The 16,617-nt window shown below is 38.8% G+C and overlaps 1 protein-coding gene across 1 annotated transcript; it reads right to left on the bottom strand.

The window, feature by feature from the left end:
* Positions 1-1,249: 1,249 nt before the first annotated feature.
* Positions 1,250-15,266, bottom strand: LOC106549047 (guanylate cyclase soluble subunit beta-2). Its single transcript, XM_087717044.1, has 10 exons — positions 15,237-15,266; positions 14,841-14,934; positions 13,148-13,251; positions 12,324-12,540; positions 9,809-10,129; positions 8,891-9,039; positions 6,076-6,222; positions 5,038-5,192; positions 4,461-4,621; positions 1,250-2,000 (listed from the first exon to the last, which is right to left on the bottom strand). Exons 1-10 carry the CDS (start codon positions 15,264-15,266, stop codon positions 1,882-1,884), a joined length of 1,497 nt encoding a protein of 498 aa, XP_087573170.1. The 3' UTR covers positions 1,250-1,881.
* Between the last annotated feature and the right edge of the window lie 1,351 nt (positions 15,267-16,617).

The raw sequence follows: 16,617 nt of genomic DNA, 5'->3' as shown, positions 1-16,617 counted from the left end.
GCTGGATTTGGACTTTTGACCGGGTGGTTTGCTTCATGGCCACATTACTAGCTTAACGATGGTAAAATCAATTTATTTGTGGAGTTGCAGGGAGTGCATTCCCTTGTACTTTGTGGAATGAAACCCAAAGCATAGTGTTGCCTTATTCAAAGTAGATTGTTGTTGTTTTCCTGGGGAAAAGGGTTCTTTGTTTTCTTCAGGCGGGTGGGTGGATTACTTTGGGGTGGGGGGACAGCAGCTGTTATATCCATTTCCAGAATGAAATTTCATCTTTATCATCTTTGCCTCCTTTTAAATTTCATAAACAATTTTGTGTTTTAATATTTAATTGTACACTGCTAGACTCCTTGTATGAGGGAAATGGGTGATTTCAAAATGTAATGCATAAAGAAACAAACTGCAATTCCATACTACGGACATCAAAGGATCGATGGTAACAAGCACACAGAGGTTATATTATTTTATAATAAAAGTATAACCTCTCTCTCCCAACAGCCACTACATTGTTAAGTCTTACCAGCAACAGAATAAGGAAATATTAGCAGATTCTTGGTTTCTCCCATCTTTGCAGTTGCATTTATGCTCAAAGGCAGGGGAAATGAAGCTTCCCTTTATATAAACCACTTTTTAAAAATATGTATTGTTTATCATAAAAAGTAAAACAGAAAACAAAAACAAAACATACATTCAACACTAGCATCAAGAACAAAAAAGAAAAAAATAGTGTACAAAAAAAGAAGAAAAATTGATCAAATAAATTTAACATGTAGGATCCACCCTGGCTGGGTGCTGATTACTCTAAATCTTAAATTCCTGTTAACTATCTGTAATTGTATTTAGGAGATAGAAAATCAACAAGCGGTTTCCTGTCTCATAAAACTATCTAGCCCATTTTTTCTAAGCAAAGCAGTTAATTTCACCATCTCTGATAATTCAGTTAATTTCAAAATCCGTTCTTCAACAGTTGCAATCCCTTTTAGTTTCCAGTGTTTGGCAAGTATAATCCCCTTACTATGCGAAGGAATAGCACCCCAAATTTTTCAATTGGCTTGTCCATCATATCCAAAAGAAAAGCTTCAGGTTTCATTAATATTTGTATGTTAAATATTTCTCCATTGTCATCATTATGTTTATCCAGTATGTTTTCACATATTTGCAAGTCCACCACATATGATAAAATGAACCTGGATTTTGACTACATTTCCAGCACTTCTTAGAATATTTATTACATTTTTGAATTGAATTGAATTGAATTGAATTTATTAGGTTTCTATGCCGCCCAATCCCGAAGGACTCTGGGCGGCTTACAGAATAAAAAGAAATTAAAAGAACTTAAAAACAATAGGACACACAAAGTTAAAAAAGAACGTAGAAACACCAATCAGAAGGCCTGCCGGAAAAGCCAGGTTTTAATGGCTTTGCGAAAGGCCATGAGAGTGGGGATGGCCCGGATCTCTGGGGGCAGCTCATTCCATATGGCCGGAGCGGCAACAGAAAAGGCCCTACACCTAGGCGCCGCCAGCCGGCATTGTCCTGCTGAAGGCACCCGGAGAAGGCCCATCCTGTGTGATCTTATTGGTCTAAGGGAGGTATGTGGCAGGAGACGGTCTCGTAGGTACCCAGGTCCTAGGCCATGTAGGGCTTTAAAGGTAATAACCAGCACCTTGAATCGTGTTCGGAGACCAATGGGCAGCCAGTGCAGCTCGCGAAGGATAGGTGTGACGTGGGTGTACCTTGGCACACCCAGTATCGCTCGTGCTAGTTTATTTTGCTAGTTTATCTGGGGTCAAGTACCAATTATATAAACCACTTTTGACTCTGAGGAAGTTGAGAAAATTACAAGAACTCAACGAAAGCCCACAGGGTAATGGCTGAACTTTTCTAAAAGAGAATGCAAAATGCTGAAGGTGTTTGGTTGTCATCAAGATGTTTTGAAAGCAAGGATTCTTTTTCCTCTTGCGATTGTTCTCCATGACAACTTTCAGATTCTAATAGGTTACCTGGGGGGCAGAGGGAGAACAAAGGTGTGAGAAAAACAATTTTGAATATTCCCATTAACGTTTGAGCTGTGACCAGAACCAGTTTGTTAGCCAATCTATGGATCACCCCCTTCTCAGTTTTCATAGGTGATAATTGCTATTTTCATAAACAATAATAGTAAAGTTCATGTAACTTTCTTGACCAAGTTCAGATCTTTCTTCTCAAGCTAACAGGTGTGCAAGCATAAAAAAGCAAGTTGCAAAACTCAAATATGCAAACAACCCAATAGTTATGTCCATTTTTTTTTTTAGGACAATAGAAAAGAATTGTTCTCTCTGCTCCTTAATAATTAACTATAGATTATAGGATCTTAAGAAGTAGGGAGTCCCCCGAAATTGAAGTGGTTTGTAACTTTCATAGGCTCTTAGAAATTCTTAGAAATAATTTTCGATTTGCTTATTATAACTGATTTAAATGTTGAAAAGCTTAAATGTAGGAAAGCTTGTTTCTATTTTCCCGCCAATATTTTGACAGTCTCCCAATGAGGAGAGTTAGATTGAGAGAGAGGGGAGGTTCATTCAGATGCAGTCAACCCCCGGAAATTTTCTAAATTTTCTCATTTCTAGATTAATACTGCTACAGATATAACCCTGGAAAAGACCACATGTTCTTATGATTCCTTCCCCAAACTATGGAACTATGAATAAGCAGCAGCAGGTCTAAAATGGCTCCCGGGTAAACCAGACAGATGCACAATGTAAAAATCATAGGGAATCTGATCAAAGTGTACCACCATACGATCATCAAAGATTACCTATGCCTGACTCCTCCCACCTGCATATATTGAGTATACTATACACGTTTTCATTATATACCAGTGAAGAACGCTGCTGGGAATTCTATCATCAAACCTGAGGGATTACTTTATCTAGTTGGTCCCAGAAATAAAGTTTTTAAAGAAGTAATAATTATACATAATATATATAAAAAATGAAGGCCTTCCAGCAAGTCAGTTTTTGCCAATCTCATCCCACTCTCAATATTAAGTAAATTGTTCGTTATGAGGATTAGCAATAGCACTTAAGACATGTATACCACTTCACAGTGCTTTATAGCCCTCTCTAAGTGGTTTACAGAGTCAGCCTAGTGCCCCCAACCATCTGGGTCCTCATTTTACCCACCTCAGAGGATAGAAGGCTGAGTCAACCTTGAGCCTTTCAGAATCAAACTCCTGGCAGTCAGCAGAGTCAGCCTGCCATACTTCATTCTAACCACTGGGCCATCGCGGATTAGCTCATATCTCTGTGCTACATATTTGTAATGACACTGCATGGCACCAGAAGCAAACAGAATGGCTACCAGGGCAAGGAATAGAATAGGTTAAGATAGATAAGAGAAGGGATGAAATGAGACTTGATAGATTTTCTTCAAAACTAATCATATTTGGTTACGGTAGTAATATTACTATTACTATTAATCTTCTCATCGTTTCTATCACGCATCTCCTCCCACTTATGATTGTATGACTATAACTTAATTGCTTGTATCCTTACGATTTATATTGATTGTTTTCTAGTATGATTTGATTGCTTATTTGTACCCTATGGCTAGGTGTTGTACCTTATGATTCGTGATGAATATATCTTTTCTTTTATGTACACTGAGAGCATAGGCACCAAAGACAAATTCCTTGTATGTCCAATCACACAATAAAGAATTCTATTCTATTCTATTCAAGGTTGAGGTGGAAACCTCTAGGTGCACATACAGTCCTGTCAGTGTACTGTAAATGATTCTCTAATTTTCTGACATGCAATTGTAGAATTATGAGACAGGACTGGCTTTTCAGAATATCTGTGGTAGTGGAGCCTTAGTATTACAACGAAAGATATTACTTTTCCTAAATTGGTAACCTCCTACTATGTTAGAACTACCACTGCAGTATTCCTATTGATCATACTGGCTAAGAAGTCTCACAATTGAAATTTAAAATATTATTAAAACAGCTTGAGGAAGACACTCATAATAAGGACATCTCTGACGTATGTGTGCAGGTAGTCCTCAATTTATGACCAAAGTTGAGCCCAAAATTTACATTGCTAAGTGAGAAATTTGTTAAGTGAATTTTGTCCCATGTTATGACTTTTTTTGCCACGTTTGCTAAGTGAATCACTGCAGTTGTGAAGTTAGTAACAAGTGAATCTGCCTTCCCTGTCAGAAGGTCGCAAAAGGAGATTACATGACCCCAGGACACTGCAGCCGTCTTAAATATGAGTCATTTAGTAAGCATCCAAATGTAGATCACCCGACCATGGGGATGTTGCAATGTACATAAAAATGAAAAATGGTCAGGTCATTTTTATAGTGCCATTGTAACTTTGAACAGTCACTGTTGTAAGTTGAGGACTACCTGTGTACGTACGTACACACACACACACACACACACACACAAACACACACACACACAGTATATTACATACCATTGCTATGAACATTCCTAAAAGTCTCTTCGAACCGTCCCATTATTTCATCCTCAGTAGCACTGAGATTTTGTTTCAGAAAATAGGTTGTCATTTTCCCTTTGCCTTTCACCTCTATGGTTCCCCTTTCCATTGTCTCAAATACTTGAGGAGGAAGTGCTCTGCAGTGCAAGAAAGAACAACATATAGAGTTGGGTGCACCTCGCTTCACCCACGTAACACCTATCCTCCGCGAGCTGCACTGGCTGCCTGTTGATCTCCGGGTGCGCTTCAAGGTGCTACTTATCACCTACAAAGCCCTTCATGGTAGTGCCCCCCCCTTTTTGAACTGTGAGCCGCCCTGAGTCCCCCCAGGGAAAAGGGCGGCATACAAATAAAGGGAAAACTAAACTAAAAAACTAAAAAACTCATGACTTATTGCTAACTGGCCATCGCTGGCTAGCACTGCACAAAGTTATAAGCAAACAAGCCATATTTGGGTTTAGCACAATATGCAAAGCAGATTATGAAATTTAATCCGGATATGGTCATGTTTCTGTCTGATGGATTTGGTATTTCATTGCAAGCCTTTCCTTACTTGAATGTTGTTGAACTGATATGGATTTTGTCTGGCAATCCATGGCTTTCCATCCTGGAAGCCGTATTGACGGTATCACCAAATAAACAGTATCTGGGCATTTTCTCCCCAACTACACCAGCTAGCACTGGTCCGGTGTGTATCCCAATTCTAATCTGTTGAGAAAAATACAATATGGAAGCCACATGATGGAAGAGGTTCTCGTGGAAATATATTCCCTTAGTGCATGGGTGTCAAACTCGCGGCGTCACATTGCTGTCATGTGACATATCGCCATGTTTTTCCCCTTCATGAAGCTGGGGTGGGTGTTGTGTGTGCGTGATGCATCCAGCCCGCAGGCTGACAGTTTGGGTTCTGGAAAAAAAAACAAAATTTACTTTTAACTATTTTTTTGGTGTTACTTATCACTTATCATGAGGATCATGCCTGAGATCCATGTATATAAACAATCTTTTCCTTGTAATTGTTCCACCTGGGCCCTCATTCGGAACTGGGATTGATTTTGTGTTTTAAGTTTTGTTACGCATTGTTTATAATTTGGATCTTTATTATTTTTTTCTTTCTTTTTTATGTATCTTAGCCACCTTAGAAGGAGGTTATCATTAAAAACACCACAGAATTATTCAAATAAATATTTTAAGTATTTTTGAGGAAATGAAAAGCTTGGCTTGCTTATATTTAGTGATTTTAGTCAGTTTAACAGATGTTGATTTGGAAGTTATTTATTTATCTACTGGGAGTAGTTTCCGTTCAAATTTAGAAAAAAATAAAAATAAAATCCCCACTCAGCAGGCTCCTGATTTTAAAAAAATGCCTGTAGGAGGGAAGGAGAACTGAGGAATGAAAAAAAAACCAAATCCAGAGATTTATTCCTTATATGATATACATCAACATTTAGCAGATGAAGTTGCCATATAAAGGGAGACCATTGGAAGAAGAAAGCAATAATTGGTCCCTGCTGTTTTAATTCTCTCTCTCTGCTGTAAGTGAGAAAGCGTGATCTCTTTCTTATGATTAAGTCTTTAAACTCTGAATTACCTGTATAGGTCTAGTGGTAATAGGGTTTATAACATCTCTTGCAGCAATTCTCATGCCAAGGGCAAAATTAGCCACCCTTTCACCATGACTGGCAACTGGGACTGGAACTCCCCCTACGACCATGTAGGCATCACCAATGGTTTCCACCTATAAAGCAAGAAGATGCATAGTAATATGTTCTGAATCCCCACTCCGTATGGTGAATCATGCCAACACAAGATTACTGCTAGCCAATTTATTCACAGTAATTACTCACAGACAAGACTTTGGCAGCAACCCAGACTTCCATAGATAAGAAATACACACAAGAGCTTCTCCAGCTTTAGTAAAACGGTTGTGTCCTGCAAAAGGTCTCCTCCCAAAGTCTCTTCTTATATACTCTCTTGGGAGGAGCCCAATCACAACCACCTGGGCCCGATTATCTTCTATGTCTCCGTAATTGCTGCCGGCGCTTATCTGCCCGTCTTTGCCAGGCATCCGGGACCCACTCCCTTTGCTCCTCCCCACTGCTCCAGGGCCTGACGTCTTCACCACTGCTCCAGGGCCTGACATCAGGGACAAACTCCCTTTGGCTTTCACCGCTGCTCCATGCCTCAGGCGCCTCCTGGTGGCCAACCAGCCTCTCTGGTCCCTGCTTGGAGTCTGAACCCTACCCAGGGTCCTCCACATTGTCCAGAGCTGACTCATAGGGTCCCTCGCTATTGGAGTCTGTTGGCAGCTCCAATGGCTCCTGCTGGGCCACAACAGTAATATATGCATGGAAACCCACCAACCATTTATCTAGGCTTGCGTGCTGGTGGCCTCCAAATGTTTGGACTGCAACTCTTACATTCCACTGCTAGTTGGATCTAATGGGAACTAAACTCCCCAAATTCTGTAAATGAACATAGCAAGCATATCTCCTTGTATTTATTTATTTAATTTGTTAAATTTATTTGCTGCCTATCTCACTGTGGGGCTAATCTAGGCAGCTTACTCTTATTTCTTTCATTTTCCTTGGGGAATCACTTACTGCAATGCTTTATTTTTTAAAAAAAATAAATTTTATTTATTAATAATTTCTAAAAGAAAAAAAGGACAAATGAACAAGCGAAAGAAAAGAAAGCACAGAGAAAATGGATGCAAAAATATAATATTCAGTAAGTGGATTGCTGAGATCGTACAGTTTGTGCTCAACTCAAGTTTGTATTGATGAGAAATTAACAATAAAAAAAAATATGACAATGGATTTGAGCTTCTGAACCAAGTGCCAAAATGTTGACTGATGCAGCTACAAAGGTGTTTCTCATTTACTGCTAAGCAAACAGTGGTAGAGACATCGGATTGCCTGGGCTAATTAATAAAATACATTATATACTGTAGTTATCCATGACTTTCCAAATCTGATACTCTCCAGGCATATGCAATTGCAATAACATTAATAGCAATAGCACTTAGACTTATATACTGCTTCTCAGTGCTTTACAGCCCTCTCTAAGCAGTTTACAGAGTCAGCATATTGCCCCCTAAATCTGGCTCCTGAAAACCAAATCTGCCTCTAGGTTCTGCCTTAGTTTGCCTTCCCAATAAGCAACTGAGTTGGAAGATCATTTAAAAGCAGTTTATTAGGGTACCCTGATAAAGTGGGATCTCTCTATAAAAAAAGAAAAACTCCGAGCCCCATGTTTCACTTTTTTTATAGTTAACACAACAAAGAAAACGCAAGAGGAAAGTTGATTGGACAAAATAAAAGTAACCTTCCCTTTGCATAATTACATGTAGTCAAGGATGCTATATATTTGCATCCCATAATATCACACATGTTCATTAAAATGAGGTCTGACATCAGAAGGGGCATAATTGTAAGGAAAAAGATTGTTTTGAGTTCACGAAAGAGATAAGTCAAACCCCAAGTTGTACTAACAAACTTTCCTTACCTGGAACTAGTCTCATGTTTGTTTATTAGTTTAGGAATGTTAAAAGCTAATTAATCTGAACCTCATTTTAAAAGAGAGAAATTAAATCAAATTAAAATACAAGGTAACTATGTAAGTTAACAAAAAACAAAAGCCATGTTATTTGTCCCTCACTCCTCATTTTACCAACCTTGGAAGGATGGAAGGCTGAGTCAACTTTGAGCCAGTCAGGATTGAACTCCAGGCTGTGGGCAGAGTTGGGCCACTATTCTGCATTTCTAACCACTGAGCCACCACGGCTCTTTGAATAACCAATTAAAAAACTGTTGCCAACATTTGTTAAAATCAACTAATTCAATTCAAACTAAAAAAAAATCTCATTAAACAGCTGGTATGGCCAATTGCTGGAAATTGTGGGAGTTTCAATCCAAGTGTATTTGCGGGATACCAGGCTGGGGATAGCCGTGAGAAATGGAAAAAGGGAGGGAATAGTTGCAAGCCAGAAAATTGCTAAATTATACTAAGCAATAGCAATAGCAATAGCAGTTAGACTTATATACCGCTTCATAGGGCTTTCAGCCCTCTCTAAGCGGTTTACAGAGTCAGCATATTGCCCCCAACAACAATCCGGGTCCTCATTTTACCCACCTCGGAAGGATGGAAGGCTGAGTCAACCCTGAGCCGGTGAGATTTGAACAGCCGAACTGCAGAACTGCAGTCAGCTGAAGTAGCCTGCAGTGCTGCATTTAACCACTGCGCCACCTCGGCAATCTCTAGTTTAGATGTTGGTCTAGGAAGCTGATGGTTTTCAGGATTAATTCTCCCTTATTACTGCCAATCTAAAATTATCCATCCATTCACCATATGCCCTTGGGCTACAAAAGACAGTAGCAAATGTTATAATGATCAGCCACACTTACTTTATAAACTTCATGGATGTTAGTCAGTCGATCAAATTTTGAATACATTAAATTAAGCATGTTCACGATCTGAATAGGTTCACAGACAGAACAGATATTTGTGAAAGTCACTACATCACTGAAAAGTATTGTGCAGCAGCTAAAATCTCCTAGGGAACAAATAAAAAAAGAATAGTCAGTTTTCAGAAGCCACAGTTGCTCTGTTTTTGCTTTTTGATGTGGCAAGAATAAGCCCCAAGTCCAACAATGTTTAATGGAAAAGGACTTTTAGCTATTATTGCCACTTCTCTGAATCCTACTAAAAACTGGAAAACAAATTGCAGCATATGTGATCTCTCACTTCATTAATATATTATTAAGGTGTATATATTGATGGATGGACTCCATTGGGTTAGATGTTAGGTTTAATTGAAATAAGTTGATGGACAAAGAAACAAATTCTTGTGTCATTTCAGAACATACATGAGGCTGAAAGTCTTTCCTTTATTCCTTCTAAAATCTACTTCAAAACAAAGTTTTGAACAAAGAAACACAATTCGCATAAATATGTAAGTAATAGCATGCAAAACTCTAGATAACAGATGAATGATTTTGAAAAAGTAATGTTTGCATGTCCACCCTTTTGAAGCAGCAAGCTTCAGGTCAAACCAATGGTCTTTATCATTTTTCTTAAAATTATGATCCTGCACATAGTTTACTTTTGTACTTATCTGAAAAGTAAGCATTATGGGAAATATCTGTGTGCTAAATATATGACCCGATTTCCCTTGGTTCCCAGGAAACCAGACCTCTATGAAAACCAAGTCCAAACACACAGAATCTTAGCTTTGAAGGGAGTGTTTCCAGATATTCAGCTGAATTCCTTACCCTTACATGCCATTTTCTATTTGATAATCAAAGGTAATAAAATTGCCATACCTGCTTCGACCTTTTTGCCTTCCTTCAGCTGATTAGCCACATGTTTTGGCAACATGGAATAGAGTACAGTTTCTGATTTCTTCTTCTCTATCTCTAGGTTCTTAGAGAGAATCCTGAGCTCTTCCTTTTTTCTCTCTAGTTGGTTGGAAAGCTCTATCTCTGCCAGGCGCTGCTGGTTGAAGAGGATCAGGTCTCTTGTTGGGTCATGTTGGGCAATGTCAGAAAGGTGCATCTCTTGTTCTTCTAACTCATCTAAACTGCGGAGCTTTGGTGAGCACAAGTAGATCATGCTACGGTTGCAATCCATCCAGATCATTTGTCCTTTTCCCAATAAACACATTATACAAAGCTTTCCATTAGGCTTAATCTATGAATTGTTGAAATCTAGATAACTGTCAGTAAACTGAATGTGAAAATTATAAAGTCTGTGGGCCCAATGCAGAGGTGGGTTCCTACCAGTTCGCACCTATTCGGTAGAACCGGTTCGTCAAATCTACCGAACCGGTTAGAAGAGGTTCCACCAGTGGACCCGGAAAGCAGGCCACACCTACAGAAGAGGTTCCAAAAATTTTTGAAACCCACCACGGGTCCTTGGATAAGATTATTCTACACTATCATGCTCATATTTATAAAACTCAGTGCCTCTGTGAAAGGTAAGGATGACTACTGCATTTGTGGTGCAATCAGAACATTGCGTGTGTTGAAGTTGTTTTAACACAAACCAAAGATGCCTTTTAAAAAACAAGTTTACATCATATTCTTATGCATGCCAGTGCTGTGTGTGAGGTAATTTAAGGTGGTTCTGACAAGTGTCGTTGGCATCTTCATATCCGGTCACATGGGCGGCAAGCCACTCCCATGCAGTCACATGGGTGGCAAGCCTCTCCCACAAAGGAGGCCACACCTACAGAGTAGGTTCGAACAATTTTTAAAACCCACCACTGGCCCAATGTCTAGATTTCACAGGTTTTGCAAATGCTTCAATAGCTTTTTTTTAATTTGGGTTTAGAATTTAGAATCTAGAATCTTTCATTCCAGTGTAAGGTCCTGAAAGAATTAAAGGCAACAGACTGATCAAGATCACACAGTACAATAACATAAAGATGGGCAACTTCTTGCAAGTTATTGTAATTTTCGACTCTTTCCCTGTTTGATATCTCCAAAATTTCCCTAAAATTGTGCTATCAGTATTTGGTGGTAAACATCTGAATTAGGAAAGCATTATTCATTCCCAATTTAGGTGGAAAATGAAAAGGACTTTTTTTCCCGCAAGTTCTGTTACAGGGATTGTTAAAAATTTTATATGTAAAAGAAAAAGTAGAGACAAGATCAAGAATAAGAAGATGCTAGATTAATGTGGATTGGATACAGAAGTGAATGATCAGCATGAAGGAATTAGTTTAGTTTAATGAAAAGAAGGACTAGGGGAGACATGATAGCACCGTTCCAATATCTCAGGGGTTGCCACAAAGAAGAGGGAGTCAAGCTATTCCCTAAAGCACCTGAAGGCAGGACAAGAAGCAATGGATGGAAACTAATCAAGGAGAGAAGCAAGCTAGAAGTAAGGAGAAATTTCCTGATAATGAAAACAATTAATCAGTGGAACGACTTGACTTCAGAAGTTTTGAATGCTCCAACACTGGAAGTTTTTAAGAAGAGATTGGACAACCATTTGTCTGAAATGGTATAGGGTTTCTTGCCTGAGCAGAGGGTTGGCCTAGAAGACCTCCAAAGTCCCTTCCAACTCTGTTATTCTGTTAAGTACACTAAGGTGGTTTGTTCATATAAAATAATTGAATCAAACTATAAAATAAATTATGACAGAAAAACAACTAGATCAAGAGTAAAGGAAAAGCTGAGAAAGGTCATAATAGGATGGGATCCTCAAAATTGACATGTGTCAAGAAAAAAAGATGACTATGTTGGATATGGCCATGATGGAAACCATCTTGCTTTGTAAACATAGAAAGATATGGGGTTACTATGAATGTGAGTAATATAAATTACTTTCAGTCATGTTTTCTTTGCTAATTCAATGGCTTTCATTTCTTTATTATTTCTTGCTTCTTCTGTGCATTCAGCATAACACTGCTTGTCCCAAAAGGAAATATCATAATAGGTATGTAGGTCTTTGCTATATCACTGAAAGGTTAACTTAATCCATTACTGTCCTACCTAACTCTATTAGAAAACAGCAATAGCACTTAGACTTATATACCGCTTCACAGTGCTTTATAGCTCTAAGCAGTTTTACAGAGTCAGTCTATTGTCCCCAACAATTTGGCTCCTCATTTTACCCACCTTGGAAGGATGGAAGGTTGAGCCAGGTGAGATTTGAACTGCTAAACTGCTGGCAGCCGGTGATCAGCAGAAGTAGCCTGCAGTACTGCACTCTAACCACTGCGCCACTGTGGCTCTTATATAGAAAATGCATTATGGTAATTTTATTCCTGCTTCTATTTTCCTTAAATGCTTAATTTTTCTTAAATTTCAGAAGTTCACAGAAAATTTGTACCTCTGAGCTTCAGCGTAGGGCGTTTCTTCAATGAACTGGGCATAATTTCTCTCCGTATCTTGAGAACAAACTGGCTGTTGATAAACTTTTTCATGCTGGAAATAGCGAACGTGACTTGGGGATGAATAATAGAAAAATATTCATCTAATCTGGTTCCATTTATTTGCAATCCGGGTACAAATTTCTGAATGTTTACACCGGCCTGTTTGATTTTCAGCTGAGGAGAGAACCCAAAGGTAGCTTCAATAACTAAAAATGAGTTTTTAAGCCCTTTTCCGAAACAACAGGTAGCAAAACTTTATGTCAAATTTAAATTGGAGCCACTTGAAATATGTTTTTCATATCACAGTAAAACTGGGTTTAAGACTGGACTCAGGTGGAACCCACACAGCACTCAATAACTTTCCACTCACACACACTCACACTCCTTATAAATGGTTTTAGGCATCTTCTATAGTGCTGTATTAGCAAACCAGTGAAAATAACTATATGACTTTTCACTTTTCTGATAAAAGGAAATGGTAAATAAAGCAATACATTAAGCCATTGACTCTTATGATATTTATTTTATCTATTTTTTTTAAAATTGCTCCCAAACAGTGCCCCTAGTAACATCTCCATATCACTGTCTCACCCTGCAGGCCATGATAGTGATTTTTTTTTGCAAATCTAATCCTCATCTGCATGACTGCCCTGCCTAATTTTAATTATTTATGTACTGTTGCAACAAGTGTTGGTCCAATAGAAATGACTCAGTATGCCCATACCAGCCCCACTTCTAGCTGAATGGTTAAGTCCACGAATCCATCCCAAAGTTTCCTTACTGTTTCATCGAACACGAGGTGGAAAGGAAAAGCATGGCAGAAGGTTCTCTCGTCCAACCAAAGCCGCTCAGGGAACAAAGGTTCAAAGGTATGTAAAAGGTTCCCTGTAGAAAAGAAACAGATTTTTTAATGGCTTCTCCAGTGGTGGGATTCAAATAATTTAACAACCGGTTCTCTGCCCTAATGACCATCTGGGTAGGTGGGGCTCGGTGGTCATGTGACTGGTTGGGCGTGGCCAATTCAAGGTCACTTAGGTCGATGGGCGCTTCGCTTTAGTTGTTACAATGTAATGAGGGTTAACTGGAGAGACAGTTTCTGTAAGCAGGGCAATAAAGATTAGGCTAGAAACAACACCAGAATGTTTCCTTCCTGCCTTCCTTACAGGATTAGCCCTGTAAAGTGGAAAAAAACAAAAGGAGATTTCTTCCAACAATCGGTTCTCTGAACTACTTAGAAAGTTACCAACCAGTTCTCCCGAATAGTGCGAACTGGCTGAATCCCACCACTGGGCTTCTCCCACCTGACACCCCCCCCCCGCCTCCAGCCAGCATGACTAACAGAAGACATCTGTTTGGGAAGGTCTGGCAGACAATTTCTAGATTAAATTCCACTTTATACTCACTTATCTTTTTCTTCAGTGTTCAAGTGAAATAATGCCATCATTTTGTCAAGAACTGCACTGGGGGTGGTGTGGTGCAAGATCTCTATTTTACAAAATGGAGCTCCCTCTCACATGGGAGGTTAATTCTTTGAATTGGTATTTTTCTCAGCCATTCAAACAGAAATTCCTTAATTATATCACTCCAAATTTGATAATTTTCACTTGACGTAGACTGGCATCAGTAGTTCCTATGATTCCTAACCTCCCTTTACTTGGATCATTGCTATTTTAGTGACATGGAGGAAGGCAAAAGCAAGGATAGCATACATGACCTTGAAACAGCTGAGTTTTCTACAGAAATGCACTGTATGGTTTTGAACATCTTCAGAAATAGGAGAATTTTTAAAATGGTGATATTCACCATTAAATGGTGATATTTAATGACAGATTCCCAAGTATTTAAAATCATATGATCAGGGTAGTCCTTTGTACGACACACACACACACACACACACACACACACACACACACACACACACACACGGCTGTGTGTGTATATATTCAAGCATAACTCTGGAACGCCTTGAGCAATTTCAACCAAACTTGGTACACAGATGACTTACTCTCTGGAAACAAATACTGTGGGAGGCAAGACACTCTTAACAACCTGAGGGCTTTGTGTTTTGTTAAGATACAGCCTGTTATGCCTTAAAATGGCTTTTACTGTACTACTATAAAATGGCTTCTTACTGTACAGCGTAGTGGAGTTGCCATGGTAATGGCTTTACAGTACTCCACAAGGGGGGTTCCTCTGGTAACGGGGAAAATCCAATCATTAGAAATTACATTTGGTCCAGACATTTTCCCCCTATAAATAAATACCTGGGCAATGCCGGGTTATCAAATAGTAGTACAATTAAAAACTGAGGATGTGTTCTACAGAAAAGTATGCCTACTGTTTTTGTCCTGTTAATCAGCCACATGATCTCATCCGATCTCTTTCTAAAATGCTCCATATATTCAGCAAGCTGAAAGATTTTTGCTTGTATTCTTGAGATCCAGATTTCATCCATCACTTATTTACTAACTTACCTCCCTTAGAATTGACTGCATGTGTCAAAACATCACAGGAGACCTCCCGTTCAGCAGTTTCCCCCCTTCCTTTTTGAAAAATTGCATCTTGTTGCTGAAAAGAAAAGGATATATTAAGTAATCTCTAAAAGATGCTTCGTATGGCATGTGAGCACAGCCCATAATTTAGAGATAGCAATAGCTCTTACACTTATATACCACTTCATAGTGCTTTTATAACCCGCCCTAAGTGGCTTACAGAATCAGCCTATTGCTCCCAACAATCTGGGTCCTCATTTTACCGACCTTGGAAGGATGGAAAGCTGAGTCAGCCTTAAACCTGGTGACTGCCAAATAGCAGGCAGCTGGCAGTCAGCAGAAGTAGCCTGCAGTACCACATTCTAACTACTGCGCCACCATGGCTCTTGATGTTCCTCTTTCCTCCATCAACCCCTCTGCTCTTTCTACAGAAACATCACCTCTTTGTTCTCCTGAGATCCATTTTCACATACAGAAATTGTTTCTTCCTTCATGTTGTGCTTCACTGTTTCATTTGTCTGTAAAATAAAAAACACCACATGCTCCTTCTTCCCAGTGCGCTCCTCTTCTATATTTTGTTCAAGGATTTCCAAGGACACTTCACAGTCAAAGAAATCTCTAGCTACAGCTTCAATAATTCCTACATAAGGAAAAAGGAACAACCTATTTTAGGGAAATATGTACATCCCTTCCAAAGTGCTCGGCTCTTAAGGAACTTGATGAGAAGCAAGTTTCTTAGCCACTTCTTTCAATAACAGCCACATATAGCTTTCAAAAAAAAATTGTGCAATTTTCTCTCCCATCACTGTTCTTCCATTGTTTAGGAAAATTATTCCAACTTCTTAACAAGCTTTGCAGTTAAGTGCAAAACAGAAGAAAGAAATAGGAAACTTTCTTCTTTATATTAATCTTTCTTAGGATAAGGAGAGAATTTCTAGCAGGATAGGATAGATTTCCACAAAACTGGAAACCCAGGAAATAATAATAGTTTTAATTATAACATATATTTTAAAAAACAGACTAAACCTTCTAAAGCTTTTTCTCTTAGACCTAGCACCAAGGTTGCTGATCAGACAACTGGCTGAGGTTACTTAATCTGATTTCACTTTTGCTCCGTAAATATCTGTACATCCCAGTCTGCATCTGAACACTTTCTTTGGTACTTGCGTTTGACTTCTTCCCTCCCCAATTATTATAATTGTACATGAGAAACTAACAAACTATAGAGTAGAATACAGCATTTAGCTTTATCCAAATACCTTATTGGAAAATATTATTGGATAATATTTTCGGATAATATTTTCACCAAATTATATTCTAAAACGTTTTAAAAATCAATGGCACAAATTGGGGGCCTTTTATACAAGACTTGGAATAGAGGGGAGGGGTGGAACAGTTATGTCAAAGTCACAGAGGTTATTGAGCTAAGTAAAAAAATCTCATCCAACCCACCCACCCTGGCCCAAGTAGTCAATTCCAATGCTTGGTATACTTATGGAAAAGTTCCCATTTAGTTTGAGTATTGTATTATAAATATTCCATTGTGAAACTGCTGCTTTCGTCATACCTGGGACAATGTGACACAAGCCTTTCCTGTCTGAATAATAGTGGAGGAGCATTTTCCCATCTTTCCTTTCCACTCGAAATGATGGTGCATTCATTTCCTAGGCAGGACAAAAATCTGTTTCATTTTCTTTCAACACTGCCAAGAGTCTATTCTAATACCCACCAGCATTATAAATGCAATTTTTTTTCTTTG

The sequence above is a fragment of the Thamnophis sirtalis genome, unplaced genomic scaffold (assembly GCF_051295495.1).
Source record: "Thamnophis sirtalis isolate CommonGarterSnake01/CBP01778 unplaced genomic scaffold, rThaSir2_p1.2 scaffold_5, whole genome shotgun sequence".
Classification (NCBI taxonomy): Eukaryota; Metazoa; Chordata; class Lepidosauria; order Squamata; family Natricidae; genus Thamnophis; species Thamnophis sirtalis.
Note: the sequence above shows the minus strand (reverse complement) of the source record. Positions and strands in the feature narration are given on the sequence as shown.